This window comes from Phaenicophaeus curvirostris, chromosome 2, assembly GCF_032191515.1.
Source record: "Phaenicophaeus curvirostris isolate KB17595 chromosome 2, BPBGC_Pcur_1.0, whole genome shotgun sequence".
Lineage (NCBI taxonomy): Eukaryota > Metazoa > Chordata > Aves > Cuculiformes > Cuculidae > Phaenicophaeus > Phaenicophaeus curvirostris.
Genome location: NC_091393.1, coordinates 1,321,983 through 1,344,977, shown reverse-complemented (window position 1 = coordinate 1,344,977; position 22,995 = coordinate 1,321,983). Strand labels below are relative to the sequence as shown.

General features: G+C 40.6%; 1 protein-coding gene across 1 annotated transcript in view; it reads right to left on the bottom strand.

Annotated features, from left to right (window-relative positions):
• The window catches only part of LOC138717587 (prolyl endopeptidase-like), a 105,960-nt gene that overhangs the window by 66,576 nt on the left and 16,389 nt on the right, over positions 1-22,995 (bottom strand). The window contains exons 6-7 of the mRNA XM_069851116.1: positions 22,033-22,154; positions 6,878-6,983 (exon numbers count right to left, since the gene is read on the bottom strand). Of these exons, the coding sequence (XP_069707217.1) occupies positions 6,878-6,983; positions 22,033-22,154 (228 nt within the window). The remainder of the gene's footprint in view (positions 1-6,877; positions 6,984-22,032; positions 22,155-22,995) is intronic.

The following is a 22,995-nucleotide window of genomic DNA, read 5'->3' as shown; positions in this document are numbered from 1 at the left end:
CTACTTTTTCCAATTTCTACCAACTCATTTAGGGCTTCAGGAGACCCTGGGACTGTGAACTCTGTCCAGAGTTCCATACCTCTAAAGCAAGTGTAAATCTTGAGGACTGAATCCTAAGACAAGCAAAGGCAAAACCCAACCAACCAAACACCTATCACTACTGCATTAACTCTGTCTAGAAATTAAGACCATTATCAGTATAGTAACAGTTAAATGCCGAAGAGTGACACTGAAGTTGTCAATTTTAAAGCTGCAAAACATATCTCACCATAATAAACAAGCAAGAAGTTACATATTAGTTTGAAGAAAACAGACCTCCCCCATCAATACTGCTAACAGGTTCAATAACTAGAAGATCTGATGCATCTTAGATAAGAAACAAACCACTGATTTTTCAATGTAATAATTGGGACACAGTTGGACCTAGATCTGATACAACTTTTTGGTGATTATGTCTAGTGCAAATGTTTGGTTAAATTTTGTTGTCTTGTCCTGACATTCTTCCCACTGAAAGACATTATGCATTTTTTTAACACAAACTTTGCAACAAGTATTAAAGAAGGAAAAGTTGTTTAGGGAACGTGCACACACATGCTCACTCTTTCAAATGTACCCTGCTATTTTCACAGAATCACAGAATAACCAGGTTGGAAGAGACCCACCGGATCATCGAGTCCAACCGTTCCCATCAAACACTAAACCATATCCCTCAGCACCTCGTCCACCCGTGCCTTAAACACCTCCAGGGAAGGTGACTCAACCACCTCCCTGGGCAGCCTGTTCCAGTGCCCAATGACCCTTTCTGTAAAGAATTTTTTCCTAACGTCTAGCCTAAATCTCCCCTGGCGGAGCTTGAGGCCATTCCCTCTTGTCCTGTCCCCTGTCACTTGGGAGAAGAGGCCAGCACCCTCCTCTCTACAACCTCCTTTCAGGTAGTTGTAGAGAGCAATGAGGTCACCCCTCAGCCTCCTCTTCTCCAGGCTAAACAACCCCAGCTCTCTCAGCCGCTCCTCATAAGGCCTGTTCTGCAGCCCCTTCACCAGCTTTGTTGCTCTTCTCTGGACTTACTCCAGAGCCTCAACATCCTTCTTGTGGTGAGGGGCCCAGAACTGAACACAGGATTCGAGGAGCGGTCTCACCAGTGCCAAGTACAGAGGGAGGATAAGCTCCCTGGACCTGCTGGTCACACCATTTCTGATACAAGCCAAGATGCCATTAGCCTTCTTGGCCACCTGGGCACACTGCTGGCTCATATTCAATCGGTTGTCAACCAACACCCCCAGGTCCCTCTACTCCAGGCAGCTTTCTAGACAGACTTCTCCTAGTCTGTAGCACTGCATAGGGTTGTTGAGCCCCAAGTTCACCCCTTCCTCTACAAACTTGCATCTAATCTACAGATTGAGGAACCGTTCTCTTCCTCTAGTTTTTGGCTACTGTACTTCCCAACATGCAAGAGACACTTTTCCACCTCACATCTCAAAAAAACTGTACTTTTTCAGAAGCAGGAAGTGTTAATAACAGCATTACATTTCGTTTTCAGAACTCAATTTCTTTGCTTTTGAACCACCAAAATATACACAAGCATAAACAAGTAATTGCACTACTTTTTTTCAAATCAAATTATCCCATGCTACCTTTCTTGAATTAAGAAATATGGATATTTATTTCCCAGTAAAAATAAAAGTTTCTCTAGCTCAAGAATAAGCTATTTATCTAGAACCATAAGGATCTTCATTTCACAGATATCCCTGTAGTTTTCCTACAGGCAACCACCTGGCATTTCAGCAGTCAGTACTGAAGCTTCAACACTGAACTTCATGACTTCTTCACAGTCATTTGTTAGCAAGGAGGGCAAATAAGCAGCCTTTATCACTGCAACCATCATCTCTACACTACAGTTAATTCCACAAGGCCTCAGTATATCATAAGGAAAAGAACTATGCCATGATATGTTTATATTAGGACAGAAAATATTTTAAAATAAAGAGAAGTTCATGATTATGTGACTGAAATATTATTTCACAAACATATGCTACAGAGCAGCTTTAAAAACAACCTGCTAAAATGTGTCACTCTATATTAAGAGTTTGCCACAAACTTTGTAAGAAACAGAATCTCAATCTCATCCATTAAATTTTGCCTAGCAGTTGCTTTTACTTCCTCAAAAAAATGCATGGTATAAGTACCGGGTGCTATATGAAATATTACTGCCTGTTACTTTTTGGAAAGGCCTCATTGGTTTTTCTGTTTGATGTCCTCTGAAAAGTCTTGAGAGTTTTGAGACTTGAAAGATCTAAGGCATAAAAATATAATTTTCTAAGGAACTAGCATATTCTTGGACACTCTGGACTAAAACAGCAAGTAGGAAATTTTAGAAGAAATGTGCCTGAAAATCTAATTATTCATCTATGTAAAGTACCATCTAGGACACAGGAAAAACACCAGCTATCCTACTTTCCTTTCCTTTATATTTTTTTTCAAAACTAAGATATAAACAGGTCAAGTAAAAAGTCTCAGATTAAACATTTAATAGTTCTGAAGGAGGAAAAAGGTAAGCAGCATCTTAGATATTACCAAAGGTATGATGTCTACTCACAAATGGTGTTCTAAGCGATAGAAGCATAATGTAATACGTTTTAAAACTGCAGATACTTTTCCAAGACACTTGATTCTCTTAGCACACAAGGGGTATGGTTTGATATTTACACAGACCCTCGTACAGAACAATGCATTCTACAGACAGCATAACAAGAGCCAGTATTTTTGCATCCCACTGTTTCACAGAATCACAGAATCACAGAACACCCAGGTTGGAAGAGACTCACCGGATCACCGAGTCCAACCGTTCCTACCAAACACTAAACCATATCCCTCAGCACCTCGTCCACCCGTGCCTTAAACACCTCCAGGGAAGGTGACTCAACCACCTCCCTGGGCAGCCTGTTCCAGTGCCCAATGACCCTTTCTGTAAAGAATTTTTTCCTAACGTCTAGCCTAAACCTCCCCTGGCGGAGCTTGAGGCCATTCCCTCTTGTCCTGTCCCCTGTCACTTGGGAGAAGAGGCCAGCACCCTCCTCTCTACAACCTCCTTTCAGGTAGTTGTAGAGAGCAATGAGGTCACCCCTCAGCCTCCTCTTCTCCAGGCTAAACAACCCCAGCTCTCTCAGCCGCTCCTCATAAGGCCTGTTCTCCAGCCCTTTCACCAGCTTTGTTGCTCTTCTCTGGACTCTCTCCAGAGCCTCAACATCCTTGTTGTGGTGAGGGGCCCAGAACCGAACACAGGATTCGAGGAGCGGTCTCACCAGTGCCGAGTACAGAGGGAGGATAACCTCTCTGGACCTGCTGGTCACGCCGTTTCTGATACAAGCCAAGATGCCATTGGCCTTCTTGGCCACCTGGGCACACTGCTGGCTCATATTCAGTCGGCTGTCAACCAACACCCCCAGGTCCCTCTCCTCCAGGCAGCTTTCTAGACAGACTTCTCCCAGTCTGTAGCACTGCATAGGGTTGTTGTGCCCCAAGTGCAGGACCCGGCATTTGGCCTTGTTAAACCTCATGCCATTGGTCTCAGCCCAGCGGTCCAGCCTGTTCAGATCCCTTTGCAGAGCCTCCCGACCCTCCAGCAGATCGACACTTCCAACCAGCTTAGTGTCGTCCGCAAACTTGCTCAGGGTGCACTCGATGCCTTCATCCAGATCATTGATGAAGACATTGAACATGTCTGGACCCAGCACCGAGCCCTGGGGAACCCCACTTGTCACTGGCCTCCAGCTGGATTTCACACCATTTCCCACCACTCTCTGGGCCCGGCCAGCCAACCAGTTTTCCACCCAGGAGAGTGTGCGCCTGTCCAGCCCAGAGGCTGACAGTTTCTCAAGCAGAACGCTGTGAGAAACTGTGTCAAAGGCTTTGCTGAAGTCCAGGAAGACCACATCCACAGCCTTTCCCTCATCCAGTAGCCGGGTCACTTTGTCATAGAAGGCGATCAGGTTAGTCTGGCAAGACCTGCCTTTTGTGAACCCATGTTGACTGGCCTGATCACACGGTTCTCTTGCATGTGCTTCATGATAGCACTCAAGATCACCTGTTCCATGACTTTCCCTGGCACTGAGGTCAGACTGACAGGCCTGTAGTTTCCTGGGTCCTCCCTGCGGCCCTTCTTGTAGATGGGCACAACATCAGCCAGCCTCCAGTCCAGTGGGACTTCCCCAGTCTTCCAGGACTGTTGGAAGATGATGGAAAGGGGTTTGGCCAGCACATCCGCCAGCTCCTTCAGTACCCTAGGGTGAATCCCGTCTGGCCCCATAGACTTGTGACTGTCCAGTCGGGCTAGCAAGTCTCTGACCACCTCCTCTTGGATCATGGGAGCCTCATTATGCTCCTCTAGCTCCTGGGTTTGTACACAGACGGAATGACCCTCCTTACTACTAAAGACTGAGGCAAAGAAGGCATTAAGTACCTCAGCCTTTTCCTCATCCCCTGTTACTGTTGTCCCTTCTGTGTCCAATAGGGACTGTATGGTCTCCCTAGTCCGCCTTTTATTATTTATATATTTGTAGAAAGATTTTTTGTTATCTTTCACTGACTTGGCCAATCCAATTTCTAGCTGAGCCTTAGCCCTTCTGATTTTTTCCCTACACAATCTCACTTCCCTCCTGTAGTCCACCCAAGAGGCCTGTCCCTTCTTCCAGAGGCCATAAACATTTCTTTTCGAATATTCTTGTCATACTCAATTCTCTAAGCATCACTTAAGATTAACCCATCTGAACACACCCTGAGATATTACTGAGCAGTCTATACAAACTGGCAGTTAAATGCAAGTCATAAGTCAAGAAATAGATATGCCATTGAACTCCATTATTCTAGAGCTGCTTATTTACTTGTCTAGAACAGCTTCAATAATGAAATTTGGCATTAATTTCTCCTAACTTCAAAAGCAATCTCTTTTACACTTGCTATTCCATCAAAAGTTGAACTCAAATTACATTGTCTAGACTGATAGAGCCAAGACATTATTAATGCTTGCTAAAGTTATTGCCTCTGGCCACCAATGACTGAAGGACTAGTGGTTCAAAGTGTTTACATTTGCATGGAAGATCCACTCTAGTAAACACCCCAGGTGTTTACTGTTACGTCTGTGCTTACTAACATGGAGGTAGAAAGACATGAGTGAAGATAATAACCTTTGTACTGAAAATGCACTGAGCAACTTAGGGAGACAGATATGGGAAGTTTATAAACTAGATCATTTGTGCAAGCAAAGGGTTACAGCTAGATCCTTCCTTTTATAGGGAAAAAGGGAGAATTTGGAACAACTCCCACCCAACAACAAACAAATAGGAAGGCAAGTGAAAGACCGGTTCAGAGAAAAAAACTTTTTAAAGAAGCATTTCCAAGCCTGGAAAAGGTTAAACTGTAGGTTTACCTTATACCAGGTAGTACAAAATGGAAGCTTTATTATCTCATCCATGGTCTATCAAGTAGTATTCTCTTCAAGGCTGTCCAGCGTGTCTATAAATGGGAGGGTGAATATGGGGGAAGTACTATGCGTTTTATGTATTGTGTCTCTAGCTGGGAAGTGTCAACTTGAATGACAATACAATTTATCATTTGCAAAAATACTTCACTGTACTAAACAGTTTTATCTATACAGTTTTAAGTTTGTAATAAATTCACATGGAAAGCACCTGTAATAATTTTTATTAGGTCTGCCATTTTCTACATTTAAGAGGACATTAAACAACTACTCAGTTGTCCAAGACAAGTTTAAAAGTATTTAAGAAATACCCATTATAAAAGGAGAGTGACATGTCCACAAAACATAATTAAAAATCTCCCAGAAAGGAGTATAAAACTGTTAACTATAATCACTAATACTTAACTCACCAAAATGGAAAATATTGTACTATGACTTGTTGATGAACAAAGGGAAGACCACACACAGTATAACAAAGGCAGGGAAAAATAGAACTATACACCCAGTACTGCAGAGCTGCTATCAGTTATAGTCATGCTCATAAACCTGAAGTTTTCTGTTTATGTGCAAGAGAATAAGTTTCTTCAGACGCAATATTTAACAAGCAGCTACTGCAGTACTGATTCTGTTTCTGAATTTTTTGAAGACACAAGCTGCAGAGAATCAAAAAGAGCTAAGTTGTGTTCCATGCAAAGCACATATTGAGGAAGACATTTCAATAATTCCATACTCTGGAAATACAAAATCACTGATCAGTAAAACAATTAACTATGCCAATAAGCAACAACAGCCATATGGAACAAAGTACAATATTATCAGCCCATACCATTGACGCTAAAAAGCCAAAGGCTAATCCAGTGAGAAGGCAAGAAGGACCATTTCATGAACTTGCATTTGAATCATGAGTAGATAACACTATAATAATAATAATAATGCTATGAAGCAAAGTTATATTACTAAAATATTAGAGGATTTTTATTCATTTCCTGGTACTATATGGAGGGAAAAAATGTTACCTATAAACCAGGCACTTTTTTTCAAAGAACGGAGATCAGCACTTGAAGGGAGACACATGAATTTTTAAAATGTAAAAAAAAATTAAACATCAAAAAGTACTAATGCTGTCAAAAGAAATGGAACATACACTGCTAAGGCTGCTTATATTATCTCATTTTTTCCTTGTGACCTTTTAAACAAACTGCAGAACTAAGAATGGAGCTTTCCATTTACGGATACATAATAGAAAATGGGATGCTAGCAGAAGTAGTGCATGTTTTCTCATAATCTATACATTAAACAGAGGATGCTAAACAATCCTTATATTTATTTTTAAATATTTATATTTAAAGTCTTACACTGTCTTAAAATGAAACAAAACTTACAAAGCAAGAAAATGCATACCTGATATACCCTGAGACTCTGTCTGCAGATCACAGTACCACAGTCTGTTCACTGGATCACACCCTTCTCGGATAGACAGCAAGACATATCGACCATCATCCGACACCTTTAAGAAGTTACAGAAAAATCAAAGACAATTGATCTTCTGGGGAAAAAAAAAAAAAAATCAAACTTGAAAAGTTAGTCCCTAAATCCCTAATAAAAAAAAAATTATGTTATAGTTAGTTGAATTAACAGATATGTATGAAATATGAACCCCACTCATGCCTTACATCAAGAAATAACATAAGCGTAGTCTGCTGACATTTCAGGAGATAAAAGCCCAACAGCATTGTCTGTTTATTTCCACCATGAATTAAAAAAAGCCAGTTTACGATTATTAGAAGTATTCCATCTAAAAAGGCGTCTAAACAAGTCAGGGTGGGTATCTGCTCCACTGTGGACATCCAAAGGCTGCAGGAGAGCAACCTCCAGAGTCCCTGGGAGGCAGTCTTGAAGGGCAAAGGAGTCCAGCAAGGCTGGACATTATTCACGGAAGAAGTCTTAAGGGTGCAAGAGCAGGCAGCTCCATGTGCCAGAAGACAAGCCAGGGGGAAAGAAGACCAGCCTCACTGAACAGAGAGCTCTGGCTGGAACTCAGGGGAGAAAAACAAGGAGAGCTTATGACCTTTGGAAGAAGGGGCAGGCAATTCTGGAGGACTACAAAGATGCTGAGGTTATGCAAGGGGAAAGTTAGAAGGGCCAAATCCCAACTAGAACTTAATTTCAATACTGAGGTAAAGTATGATTAAAAATGCTTCTATAAACGTATCAGCAGCAAAGGAGGGCTAACGAGAATCTCCAACCTTTAGTGAATGTAGGAGGAAACCTAGTGACAAAGGATGAGGAAAAGACTGAGGTACTTAACACCATCTTTGCCTGAGTTTTTTATAGTAGGACTAGTTCTCTGGGTACCCAGCTCCCTGAGCTGGAAGACAGTGCCTGGGAGCAGAATGGAGCTCCCACAATCCAAGAGGAAATGGTTAGTCATCTGCTACACCACTTAGATACATACAAGTCTGTGGGACTGGATGAGATCCACCCAAGAGTACTGAGGGAACAGGCAGGGGTGCTCTCTACGCCACTTTCCATCATTTATCATCAGATCTGGCTAAAAGGGGAGGTCCCAGTTGACTGGAGGTTAGAAAACACGACTCTCATTTACAAGAAGGGCCGGGAGGAGGATCCAGGGAACTACAGGCCAGTCAGCCTGACCTTGGTGTTGGGGAAGGTTATGGAGCAGATCAATGTGAATGCCACCACAGCACTTACGAGATAACCAGGTGAAGAGGCCCAGTCAACATGGGTTTAGAAAAGGCAAGTCCTGCCCAACTAATCTATTCTCCTTCTACAACAAGGTGACTCACTTCATGGACAAGGGAAAGGCTCTGGAGTTTGTTTCTCTGACTCAGCCTCACTGTTCTCTTACTGCTGTTGTGCAGTGGGTTTTGCCTTTTCTTAAATATGTTATCACAGAGGTGCTGCCAGCATTGCACTGGGGGTTGGCACTGTCAAACACAGAGGCAGCCCTGGCTTCTTCTCACAGAAACCACCCCTGTAGCACCTCTGGTACCAAAACCTTGCCACATAAACCTAACACAACAACTAATACACAGCACTAACCTGACATTTCAGTAACTAAGAATGGGCTCAGTATAAACAGTCTAAAACCAAAACCTGCTGCCAAGAAATAAAAAAACAAAGCAAAACCGACCACACCAGAAACACAACCACATTAAAAACATCTCACAGTCAATGCTTTCAACACAGAATTTAACGTTGAATATAAACTGGTTTAGTCTTGTAATCAATTAGACTGCCAGACTCCTACAGAACTATAGTACTCCAGAAGAATCCTCCTACATTAATTAAAACATAGATTTATATAGCTCCACAGAAATGTCTCAAAAAACTACAAGGCAGACACATCTGGTGGCATAAGCATCCAGTTTCTCTACAGTCACTGACTATAAGGTCAGCATCCAAATCCAATGTTAAATTGTGCAAGAGTCACCTTTGGAAAAACACAGCAGTGACCAGTGGCTTTTGTCCAACAAAAAGCATTAACAGTTCCTTGTCACAACAACAACAAAACTCCTGAACTTCTAAACTTCTTTATCAAGGTCTGAATTCCATGTAAAGAAACTCAAACCAACCTCTCCCCACCCCCAATCCTACTGAAATGGATGGAGACAAGAAGCGACAAGGGAAGGACCAGTGATGTGTATCTCACTGAAAAATCAATAATTTCAGATATACGTATTAACAGGTGTATTAGCAGATGCAGCGATGTACTAGCTCACTTGCTGCACTTGCTCATCAAATGAAAACCTGTGCTGCTGAAACTGCTAATACTTACGTGAAAGAGGCATTTATCTTGGTCAAGTCTTTATTTTGATCCCTGTGTAAACACTCGTTTTTTACTGTGTAATCTGTCAGCTACAGAACCTACAGAAAAGAGTTTGTCACTAACTTCTTAACATGGGCCCTCAGTGTGTCTTACAGGTCTGCATAGACTGACTGCTGTCTCCTCTCATGGGGAGACCTTATGGTGAGGTCTTCTCACTACGCTTCCTCTCTCCAGCAACTCCAACATTGATAGCGGTTGAGCCTGTGAATATCCTAGCTATGCCGAAGTCCAAGTTCAGCAAATGACTCTAGATTCATATTTTTGGTGAATGAAGCTCTGGAAGACCATTTTGCTGATGTAGACACACCTCTGCACATGCCATCACAGTACTATGTACAGAAGAGTAGAGTTTAATCAGAACAATATTTGAATGGGAAAACCAAAACTGTTGCTCACAATGGCAAGACAGTGAAAACTATCAAGTCAGTGCTTGGCAAACATGCTTGCTCTGTATAGCTGCCCTGCCAATCTGTTTTTTAAAACAGAAGTCGAATACTCACCTACTTAATACTGTTACTCATATTATAATATACATCAGAAAAATTACAAGTGGTAGAAGTTAGATTTGGATTTCTGGCTGCCTTTATCTGCCAGAAGTCCATCTCAGAGGTGGAAAAGAGCTGACAGCTTAGTCCACCTGAATGACAGTCACTTAATTCACAGTAGGTTTTCCCTCAAGTTCTCAAGTGATAGAATTAATAAGGTAAGAAATTTCCTAGCAACCATCCAAGCTGGTAATTTTAAGGATGTTTTTGCTTACTATGGCAAACTAAATTATGCTTATGAGGTTTTAATTTTTGCCATTTTCATTAGGTTTACATACACAAAAATCTAATGCTGCTGTTGAATGAACATTATAAGCTACAATCACATCTTACATTTTCCAATGAAGTTTCTCTGTTTGCTTTCACACATCCATGTACACACACGATAAAGTTTCCAAGCTGGTATCTGCTGGTGCATAAAATTATCAATGAATCTTTCTTTCTACTCTGGCTTTGCAAATATATTCTGTTCCCTGGCAACACTTTCGAAAGTGCAAGTCCATCAAGGAATGGCAGGAAGGAACAGGAAATCATCAACTTAAAAGTTCCCTCACCAAGTTTTGAGCATTTTCCAAAATTACCAGATTTAGATGTTTTATTAATAGCTTATACAGAAGGCTATTTCCTGTTCACATTCTTACATGACAGAATCTAATGGAAATTTAAACCTCTAGTCACAAAATACGAGTCTGAGTTCTGGAAACTTTCCCTTTTGCCCTAGACACATCTTCAGAAAAATGTTATTCATATATTATAATTAATTCTTAGATTTACTTTGGTTACTATTCCTACAGTAGTTGTGTAAGATGTCTGTAGAAGTAGTTACGCAAAATAAATTTCAGAAGAATTATTTCCTAACTATACTTCTATTCAGATCAGTTTTGAAGACACAAGAAGGGAACTTAGTAGAACACAGAGCTAAATCTCAGCATATGAAAACTAACAAAAAAAACCCCTCAACAAAGACCCCTCAAAACAAAAAAAAAAATCTCAACCAAATTAGGGTTTCCAAGCTGTATTTTTTACAGATATTTTGTCAACAATGAATTATACTACTTAAAAAAAACCCAACCAAACCCATATAGCTGAAAGCTCACAAGGCAAACAGAAAAGAACACATAAGATATCTACTGGACTAAAAAAACTCCCACACCATTATATGAAACAGCTAAGACAGCTTTAACAGGGCAGCCTGCAAAATTGAGACGTTTTGCTTCCTCCTTCTAAGATGGAAGTATATTCAGATATGGAAACCAAGATCAGGTGATCTTTGTCGAAAGAAAAATCTTCAGTGTTTTTAGATGAATGTTAACTGCAAGTGTCAGTTTTAATTAAACCAATGACTGCAATATGTTGCTTAAACAACTGTTCACACTTCTAAAATCACCAAGTTTCATTCTCTTCCTCACTAATTCAGAGGACACGTTAAATAATTGCAAGTGGTATATACAAATATAAATTTCAGTTAAACTCCAGAATATGACATGAAATTCTTGCAGTCATAGTCAGAACCCACATAAATTTATTCTTTGATGCTGTGAGTTAGTAGTTAACAGAGGAGTGCTCACTTTACCCAACAAAGAAAACTTGTTTGCGAATTTCTGATGTTGTTGCAAGGGCAATTCAGAACCTCTGATGACAGCAAATCTGAGTACATCTAATGAATTCACCCTTCCATGTTCCCAGCTGGACTAGTGAAGAGTTGATAGCAATTTATGTTTAATCTGAAGCAGGAATTCCCAAAGCATACTGGTGGTAGGATGCCAATTAGGTCTGTCTCTATCACTAAAGCTGTTCTTGTATCAGAGAGTTCTATAACCCAAAGGAATTTGACAGGAATAGGACAAGACACTGTTTACTACAGTATGATAAAATGTTTATTATTATACTGCAGATTTAGACATCTACATTACAAAGTTACGGTTTGATGAGAAAATATTGGCAGAAGTACCAGCTTATGCTGTTTCTAACTCTAGCTCTTTCTATTGCTATTATGGCTTGTACCCATGCAAGTTCATTCCCCCTGTCAGGCCAACACAAGCATTTACCATTTGTGTGATAAACCAGACCAGGCAGCTGATCCAGCTTAAAAAAATAGCAAGTTCGAAAAATAAAAAAAAAAAAAAAAGAGAGAGAGAGAAATCCAGAGTAAAACAAAACAAAAGAATCCAGGAGGGAAGAAGAGGAATAAGAAAAACACACAATAAGAAAAAAAGAAAAAGTTCCTCTGATAGGTTAGTATCTCAGTTCACTGTGCAGTTAACACAAAGGCTGAGCTAACACACTGCACCAGCAGCTGGAAACAAGAACAGGGGCAGAGATTGCTTAGGGCAGCTCAGATGACAGTACTGATGAATGTGTAATCACAGCCTGAATGCCACTGACTCTTCTATATCATGAACAAAGAAGAGTCTGGGTTTCAGAATGGCAAAAGGAAACAGGATTTCCCAACTGTCATTTGGGTTATTCTTATGCTGCTGCATCATCTTCATAAGCTGAACTGCAATCCTTGCTCTTGGCCCACAAACTTAGGAAGTGAAATTTCCTATCAGCATTTCACTCAAATCTTAGAATGCACTCATGGTTCAGCATAAGGGAGATAGCTGTAAAGTCAGAAGTGACAGGGTGGATCAGAAGTAAGTTCTCCTGGTTTCTGACAACCAAGCTGAAAAGGAAACATCTCAAGAATTTCTGAGAGAGATCTAGAACACTAGTCAGTGCATATTTCTCACTAAAATAATTTCTGCTGTTTCAAACACCACCTACTGGTAAAGGTAAGGAGATTATAAAGTAACTGAATATCTTAAAATTATATTTAGGTTGTGTCAAAAATAAGCAGAAATTCTGTAGCCTTTCAACTGGAGCTTTTAGAAACACTCAGCACAACAATGATTTTATTGGTATAACCCAGCACTAATCCCTAATGCAGCACTGAAATAATCCTTTGTTTACTAAAGTGCTGATGCTGGTGCATGGTTTGTAGTTTCACTGCTGCCATACAGCCACCTAACAATTTTGAATTTTAGATCTATTATTTCTGGAATATTTGCTGTGCCCATCTCGACAGCATACAAACAAACAGAAGTATTGTTATGATAGCTGTGCTCACAAGTACTATTCTCTTCAGTCTTTCAAGGATCAAACACTCAGAAGTAAAATCTTTATAGAGAAGTTAGTGGAATATTTTTTTGGTTTTACCAGCAATTTTTTTCAGTGTTATACATTCACTCCATTTTCATGAAAAGTAACCACTGCTTAGAAAAACATTAGGAAATGAAGTGGTTTACTGGTAACTCCAATAATCAATAGATATCAAAAGAAGAAAACTTAAAGCCTAATGAGTAAAAGGAGTTTTTCAACCATTTATTTTTCTATTTTTATTATAAAATGGAGTTAATTAATTGTATAAGCCACATAAGGAGCCCCAAACAGTTATATGTTCTGCACTTAAAATAGGAGTGACCATCTATAAGGATCCACAGTAAACGTTAAGTTAAATATTTTGTCTACTAGCAGCATATTTCAGACTAAAAATTCATACATAATTAAAAAAAATTTAAAAAAGGAAGAAAAGGAAGAATGAACAGAAGGCTGTCAGGTTTTCTGTCTTCCTGACTTTATGTACTACTCTTCAGCTAAAACATCAATAGGAGAGACAACATTAAAGCGCTTTTCTTCCAAGCAAAGTGCATGACGGCAACCCCCGTGAACATTAATGCTAACTCTTTGAATGCTACCTGGGTAGTAACCGTGGCAAGATTCAGGGTAAGGAGGCGCTCTCTATTTTTAGTTCACAAATACAGGCTCTGTGAGTGCACAGTTCTCTATTAAGGCAGCTATAAATACACATCACTCCTTTTCAAGCTAAGCAATTGAAAGTCTTATCAACTTTGCCCTTTTTATTATCAAAGTGAAAAAAACTAATCACTGTTTTAATAATAATTTGTTTCCTCATAACAAGATATTAAAAAACTAAATAAAACTCTGTTATAATATACCTGTGCACAGGAAAAGCTAAACTGACTTCTTTACCTGCAGATATCAACACACTTATAATCTACAACCTGGTCTGCAATTATTTTATAAATTACTGTTCTTCATACACTAGCTTCCTTTGCTTATGGAAGATGGCAGCTGCCATTGCTATCTAATGCATTTCCAATGAAACTGAGCAAATGAAACACATTAAAAAAATAATCAAAGCTTACAAAATCACAGACAGAATCAAAGCTTTCAAATCAAGTCAACAGGACAAATTGGTAACTGGAGTTCATGTACCCAGGTATGGGAATATCAAACCATCCAGAGAAGGCAGAATGGGCAGCAATAAAGATGCCACCATGCAATGCATGGCATTAATTAAGTAGGAATTAAAAGCTCATAGCACCAATAGGCCACATTTTAAAATTCCTACACTTTTCACTATACACTATGGATACAACAGTTTAAACCATCCACAGTGATTAACTGGAATTTTATTTTTTTTTTGTAGTCATCTAGGAATGCACCCAGCCACCACAATAAAACAGAGCTAAACTTTAGGTACATGCCAGACAAAGATTTTTGCATTACACCACTGAACACGAATATGATTTGACCAAGAAGAATCTACATGAAAGAGACATTTCAGATTGATGCAGAAATTACCTGCCTTGCTTTACGTATCAGTATTTTACAGCTTTGTATCAGTTGAGTAAAACAAAATACTGAACATAAAATCCACAAACTGCAATTCTTCCACAGAGGAAAAAAGCAAAAATTCCTGTAGAATTTGTCAAAATATTTGGTCACTAAAACATGAGAGTGATTACGCTGTCTGAACAGCCTCAATCAAATGCTCTAACATCATAGCCATATGCATGCTCTAGTGCCATTAAGTTCTGTTTGCACGATGACAAAGTCAAGAACCCCCACTGTAATCTTCCAGCCTTTCAAATTCTGCTTTTATTAACTCACTACCAGAAAAAGTTAAGCTGTTTCCTCTCCTAGAACAAGAAACAGTTTTTCATAGTGTAAAATGACCTGGAAAGGCTGGTTGGTGAGGTGGGGGGAGAAGGGTCTGTGATGTGTTTGTAATGAAAGGAACACAAAACTATGTTCTGACAGTATCTTTGCACCGATGCCAGAAGGTCACTGAAGCTTACATGTAGCTCCTATCGCATTTTAAGTTCTAGCAGACTTTTGAGAAGATGAGGACTGGGACAAGAAGTAAGCGACTTCTTGGGACCACCTAAGCTCCTATAATGCTGCAAATTGTTTGTTTTGTTCTCTACTTGCATCATACTGGTTTAATCAACTAGATTTCAAAGACCTAATGATTGCTTATCACAGGAATACATAATTTCAGAATCATGTCCAAAAGAAACCACTTGCTACATTCTAAGAAGCAGGCCTGACATGCTTTATGCAGGACACAGAGTGATTATATGTAAACAACTTTCCAATGTGCTCTCTCTCTGACCATTCCCCAAGATAGAAAAATTGCTTAGGGCATTAACTCAATTTCCTTATGCCAGCCAAGCTTTTATTTTCTGATTTCAGATACACCTTGCTAGAATAAAGAAGATTTCTATTCTGACCATATTATTCTGAGCCTGGGGTTGAAGTAGACCTATGAAGGCCAGAGAAATGTGAATTTGACACTACATCATTGTGCTTATGACTGTTTCAATTTTAACAGTACAGGAGATAGCCTTGTTCAAAAGATGAACACAGCAATATGTACATGCATATTTTACATGCTTTCTCTTTCTTAACTCTAGCACAGAGCAAAATCAGTGGCCTTCTGAGGTTACAGACAGACATCACAATCTTTCCTGTGGCTTTCAGCTTGCTTTTGAGTGCAATGAAAGTCCAGAGTCCAGAGAAGAGCAACCAAGCTGGTGAAGCGGCTGGAGAACAAGCCTTATGAGGAGCGGCTGAGAGAGCTGGGGTTGTTTAGCCTGGAGAAGAGGAGGCTGAGGGGAGGCCTCATTGCTCTCTATAACTACCTGAAAGGAGGTTGTAGAGAGGAGGGTGATGGCCTCTTCTCCCAAGTGACAGGGGACAGGACAAGAGGGAATGGCCTCAAGCTCCACCAGGGGAGATTTAGGCTGGACATGAGGAAAAATTTTTCACAGAAAGGGTCACTGGGCACTGGAACAGGCTACCCAGGGGGGTGGTTGATTCACCTTCCCGGGAGGTGTTTGATTCACCTTCCCTGGAGGTGTTTAAGGCACGGGTGGACGAGGTGCTAAGGGGCATGGTTTAGTGTTTGTCTCTTCCAACCTGGTTATTCTATGATTCTATGTTTCTATGAAAGCACCAAAGCCTCAGGAATTTGGCTATGTAAAAGAGCTACCAAAGCCCCATGTGCAGCCAGAAAGATTGCCTGCCTGCTTCCTAATGGCAAAATTCTCCAGACCTGTTGCCAGGGCTGGAAAAAAAACAAAACCAAAAACATATATATATATATATATATATTTCATAGAAGGTGTCTATTCGAGATTCAGCCTTAACAAAGACGGTGTTAAGGATTCAGAAAAATTACCACAGTGCTGTTCAGTCCAGCAGTGAATCTCACTGGAGCAAACTGACAGTGTTTTGAGCCTTTCCTGTTTATGATGCTCACTCTTCCCCTATGCATGCTGCTGTTCCAAGTTCCTGCAGTGAAAACACACCATAGCCAGCATGTATCTGGAACAGCTTACTCCTTTGTGCTGAATTTCATTTGCAAAATCACCTCCCTGGCTGCAAACCACTGATGTTAACTGACAGCTTGAAAGATTAAAAAAAATTATTGTCAATTCAGGGACTGTGCACATAATTTCCTAGACAACAACATGAAAAACTGTACTTGTTTTACTGCTGGCAGGACTGCGATGGGAGGGTTCCCCTCAGCCCCTCCTTTCTCTCCTGTTTACTTTCCTGCCAGTACCATAGGGACTTTTAACACTACCAAACTGTGAAAGTCTCTTATATAACTTATTGTTTAACTTTGAGAATAACAGTCTGGCTGTGAAAGAGAAATATGCTATATGAGTCTGCAGAGGAAGCAAGAACTCGCCACTTCAACAGAGAAGCATGGGAAGCTCCTTTTTTCCAAGAGAAGCTGTGACATGCCAAGGTTTTAAAAATCTTCATCCCAGACTGCCCTCTACTGGGATGTTATTAAAAAAACCCTCCATCCCTGCTCTGAGCAGCTTCCCCACCATCCCAGAAATACATAAATCTGCTCCTTAGTCTAGAAAAAGTGTAAGAGCCTCTTTTTCAAAACTTACCCATCTGTAAATATAAAACTCTGACTAACAGTAAACAGATTTTTTTTCCTCACAAGCAATCCATTCAAGTGATGAGCTCGAAATGCATCTATATTTCTACGCCAACATCATTTTCAGCACCACAGATTTTGTGTAACTCAAGCATACTTAGGACTGGTGCTGAACGGGTAATGAGGAAAAAGCCTGAAGCTACATTCCTACACATTATCTTGTATGAAGCTGAAAAAACTTTACACAACTGTTCTGTCCTAATCAGTGACCTGGTTTCTTCTCTACATCAACTTCCTACAGCGCACCCCAAGATCATTCATTTTTTAAAGTATCATGCCAGCATTATCACTTTTGCAGTCTCTGAAGGATCACCTTGTCAGGTGCTTTTCACTTGCAAGTAATGGATTTTGCTCTCTCGACCCAATGGTTGCAAGGCCTCCAAACTCTGCTCTAAACCCCAGTATGGAAGTACAAATTCTGCCCCCACTATACATAGATATTTGCTAGTTGAGACTACACCCCACCACCATAATCCAACTCTCTTCACTGCAGCTTTTGTAAAACATAAGAGACCCCAAAATGTTCACTTATGTTCTTTTTACAGCAAGGCCCTGTAAAATCAAAGCTTTCTTACATTTCTTTATTAGTCTGACAGGAATGCATGAAAGCAGGATTTCATATAATGTAAAATATATCTTTGCACAGCTCAACAATCTGTAGCACTGCATTAATGCTAAGTAAGAATATTCAGGACAGTGCCAGTAAGCCACATAATTTGATTTATACAAAAGATATTTTAATTTTTAACCCATTACTTTGTGGTCTTCCACTTTCTCAAAAACATACTTTAAAAAAATTGACCAGAAAATTTGTCTGAATGGCCTAAAAAGACCTACTGCACAAGGATGAAACCACATTTTGCAACTGCATTGTTTTGGCTTGGTTTCTTTAATTGCAGAGTATTTTTTTTTCCTGACCATTAAAACCCATTTTTCATTAGTGTCAGGATAACAGAGCCTCATTTCACAGCTGGGGCTCACAGCCCAACTCCAGAATGTCGGCTGTTTTAAAGTACTTTCACTTAGATAAGCTCATGATTATTTACCAAGCTCTCAGAATCACAGAATTGCTTGGTTGCAAAAGACCCTTGAGATCATTGAGTCCAACTGTAGCTGTCCACTATTAAACCATACCCCTGAGCATCTTGTATAGTCTTTTAAATACCTTCAGGAATGGCGACTCAACCACTTCCCTGGGCAGTACATTCAAATGCCTGATAACTCTTTCAGTAAAGAAATTTTTCCTGATACCTAATCTGAACCTCCCCTAGTACAATTTGAGGCCATTTCCTCTCGTTCTATCATTTATTACTTGGGAGAAGAGACCAACACCCACCTCGCTACAACCTCCTTTCAGGCAGTTGTAGACAGTGACAAGGTCTCCCCTCAGCCTCCTTTTCTCTAAGCTAAGCAACCCCAGTTCTGTCAGCTGCCTCTCATAAGGCTTGGTCTCCAACCCCTTCACCAGCTTCGTTGCCCTTCTCTGGACTTGCTCCAGTGCCTCGATGTCCTCCTTGTAGTGAGGGGCTCAGAATTGAACACAATATTCAGGGAGAGCTTCCCTACCCTCAAGATCAACACTTCCCCCCAGCTTAGTGTCAACTGCACACTTACTCAGAGTACAATCTCTTCATCCAGATGGTAAAGCGATTGAATAAAACTGGACCCAAAACTGAGCGCTGGGGAACACCACTTGTGTCCAGCCTCCAGCTGGATTTAACTCCATTTACTATCATCACTCTATGGGTCCAGCCATCCAGACAGTTTTTAACCCATCAGAGGGTGAACCTGTCCAGGCCAGTGGCAGCCAGTTTCTCAAGCAGAGTTCTGTGAGAAACAGCATCAAAGACTTTACTAAAGTCCAGATACAGTACATCCACAGCCTTTCCCTCATCCATTAAGTGGGTGACCTTGTCACAGAAGGAGATCTGGTTAGTTTGGCAGGAGCTGCCTTTCATAAACCCCTGTTGACTAGGCCTGATCACTCAATTGTCTTGCATGTGCTGTGTGAAGGCACTCAAGATGACCTGCTCCATGACCTTCCTCAGCACCGAGGTCAGACTGACAGGCCTGTAGTTCCCTGGATACTCCCTCTGACCCTCCTTGTAAACAGGCGTAGCATTTACATGGGACATGGTTTAGTGGTTGATGGGAATGGTTGGACTCGATGATCCTGTGGGTCTTTTCCAACCTAGTGATTCTGTGATTTGACAACCACCAGTGCACCAGAACTTCCCCAGTCAGCCAGAACTGCTGGTAGACGATGGAAAGGAGTTTGGTGAGCACCTCTGCCAGTTTCCTCGAAACCCCTGAGTGGATCCCATCTGGCCCGATAGACTTGTGAATACCCAGCTGGCTGAGTAGATCTCTAACCATTTCCTTTTGGATCATTGGAACTTTGCTGTGCTTCCCATCCTCGTCTTCTGGCTCAGGGGGACAGGGTACTTGGAGAACAGCTGGCCTTAGTATTAACAACTAAGGCAAAGAAGGCATCAAGCACTTCAGCTCTACCCTCATTCTTTGTCATTATTGTTCCCTCTGCATCCAGTAAAGGACAGATATTCTCCTTGTCCATCCTTTTATTGCTAATATACTTGTAGAAAAAAAAAATTGCCTTTCACAGAATTGGCCAATTCAATTTCTAGTTGGGCTTTCGCTGTTCTGATTTTCTCTCTGCAAGTTCGATCACTGCTTTATCACTCCTCCTTAAAATAGCTGTTCTTAAGAAAATACCAACATCTCTGGAAGTTTATACCTGCTAGAAGTCAGGAAAAACATCATAAGGCAGCCACACAGATTTATTAGACAAGAACCTACAGTAGCGAGGTTGATCTCTGCTCACTATCATCGCCACTCACCCAATACTGTTTCAATTCCAGTGGTTTCAAAACTGGTAGCTGCACCAAATTCTATTATTTTCCTGTTCTACAGCAAGAGCTATTGGTGTCGGTTCCCTCTTCCTACCTCAAAGACCTTTTGGTCATTTCATACAAGGGCTATATATTACCTGAGACGTTTTATATCAGGCAAAAAGATACTTCTTTTACATATAAGGCTGCCTCAAGCTTTTCTTTCACAATAGAAGAGCCAGGAGATGGCTGCTTCTCTGCACCCTGGCCAGGCAAACTCTTTGCTACTAACTGTGCTATAGTACAAATTCTCTGCCACCGGTCCTCCTCATATTCGGCTCTGTTTCTTATCTCAAAATGTTCCTTCCCCACTTCTTCAACTTAGATAAGAAAAGGCTCTGTTCGTGTGCTATGACCTCAAAGAAGGTTCTGCTACCTGTAAGACATGTCTACCTCCATGTCTAATACATATGGTATCATTTCCACTGCATTTAATACCATCTGAGACTGCCAAATTTCACTACCCTAAAAAGCTGTATGGTCTAATGAATCAGACTGCAACAGCACTCCTCCACAGAAAATTAATTTGCCTTCACAACAACATGTGTAGTTTACCTCACGACACTGCACAGCAATAATAATAATAATATGCATCATTCATGTGAATCAGTGGATACATCAGTACAAGATATCTGTCACCAAAAGAAAGCCCGTTTATTTATAGAACTAGGGAAAAATAAGGATAATTATTTCCAAATTCCATTTTATTACCAAATAAACACAACAGAACCTACAGATAAGTCTGATCTGTATATAGAAAGCTCAGTGTGGTAACTTTCCTGGGGAGCCTTTCGCATTCTCACTCACTGTCATATTTTGAATCCCTCTGTTCAAGTCTTTTGAAAGAACCTTTCTTTCCTGGCAGGGTACAGAAAAGAAACCTCCAACATGTTCATGGGTTGATATGTTGAAGAGTGAACACAGACTGATGATCACATTTTTAAAAAAGAGAAACTCTCAGCAAAAAGGAATTCTAGTAACTGAATACCCCAAATCACGGTAAAAACATTTCATTTTATAAAGAGTGTCACACCAAAACAGACCCTGTATAGAAACAAAATATAACAATTGAATATGCAGCTAGGAGAACAGAGAGAATTACAACAGGCTTTATCCACTGGAAAAAGGTCAATTCCTTGATAAACAGAATGACCACCACTACATTCCAACGGCACTTAAAACAGCTAACGCTGTCAAGCACTGTTAAAACTTATATGAACAATAAAACACACAGTAACTACAAAACCTGAGCTTTTTTGAATGGTTAATGTAAGGAAGATCAGAGCACGGTTACCTACCATCATGGTTCAAGGGGACTTTGCACAACATATTAGTAGTTCAACAAAATAAGCTTAAGAAATCAATTCCAGCAGTTACTTATTCCATCTCCAATAACACATTCCACACAATATTTGTGCTGATAAAACCTGTTGTATGGAAACGTAAAAGTCTCCAGCCATGCACACAGTATTACCAGATTTTACCTTGCATGCCTGCATTCTTCAAGTAAGTAGAACAGATGTATTTCATTTTCAGGAAAGATAACAGAAAAATAAATATTTTTTTTAAAAAGTGTCAGGGAATACTCAGACGTGCCGATTACTGGAATAAGCTTTCTGTGTATGAAGTGAAGGCTGGGACTCGACACTAAGAACAAACAAGAAGAGTGACACATTGTCCATCAATGATCCTTGTCTGTCCTGGAATTCACAACAGGCAGAACGTCCTCAATGAAGAAAGAGGGTATGTGATTGTGTCATTACAGGATTGAGGACTGATTTAAAGCAGACCAGTCTTATTTTCAGCAATTCTTAAGTCAATGATACTTAGTTCAATGGTCAACCCTGTAACACTAACAAAATGTTTTCTGCTTTATAACTATTACAAGTTGCTAGAATCTGAAAAACTGAACAAAATTAGAAGCTTCAGGGTGTTCACCATACCTCAGCTCCACCCATCCATTTTGGTTCATCAGGAAATTCAGCACATAGGATATCTTCTGACTGGTTAGTTCCTAATACATGATAATGCAGCTTTTGGTGCAGATTAGTGGAAGTCTCGGTGCCTAGTGAAATGCAGATATTTAAATCAATTAGCTCTCAAAGAAATCCAACAACAGCCAGATAAAACCCTTAGAAACTTCTGTATCTCTCTGAATAGACAAGAAAAAGTAACTGGGGTAGCTTATGGAGCACATAATCTTGAGTACCATCACGCTGCACGTGCAGGACAAGCAGGTGATCAGGACCAGTTGGCATGGGTTTGGAAAAGGCAGGTCCTGCCTGACTAGCCTGATCTCTTTCTATGACAAGGTGACCTGCTTAGTAGACAAGGGAAAGGCTGTGGACATTGCCTACCTTGACTTTTGTGAAGCCTTTATGCTGTTTACAACAGGGATCTCGTGGTGAAATGGAATGCTTCTGGCTTGAATGGGCACAATCTGGCTGGATGGCTATGCTGAGAGGGTTGTGGTGAACAGAGTTAAACCCAGCTGGAGGTCAGTCACAAGTGGTATACCTCACAGTTAAGTGTTAAGGCTTCTTCTGTTTAGCACCTTTATCAATTATGTGGATGAGGGGATCCAGTGCACTTTCAGTAAGTTTGCAGACGACACCAAGTTGAGGAGTGTTATCTGCTTGAGCAAAGGAAGGCTCTAGAAAGGCATCTGCACAAGCTGGATCAATGGGCTGAGACCAACTGTATGATGTTTAATGAGGCTGTGTGAGGTCCTGCACTTGGGCCACAATAACCCCATGCAACACTACAGGCTTGGGGAAGAGCAGCTAGAAAACTGCCCAGTGGAAAAGAATCTGGGTGTGTTGGTCAACAGCTGGTTGAATACAGGACAGTAGCGTGCCCAGGTGGCAAAGAAAGCCAATGGCATCCTGGCCTGTATTAGAAATGAT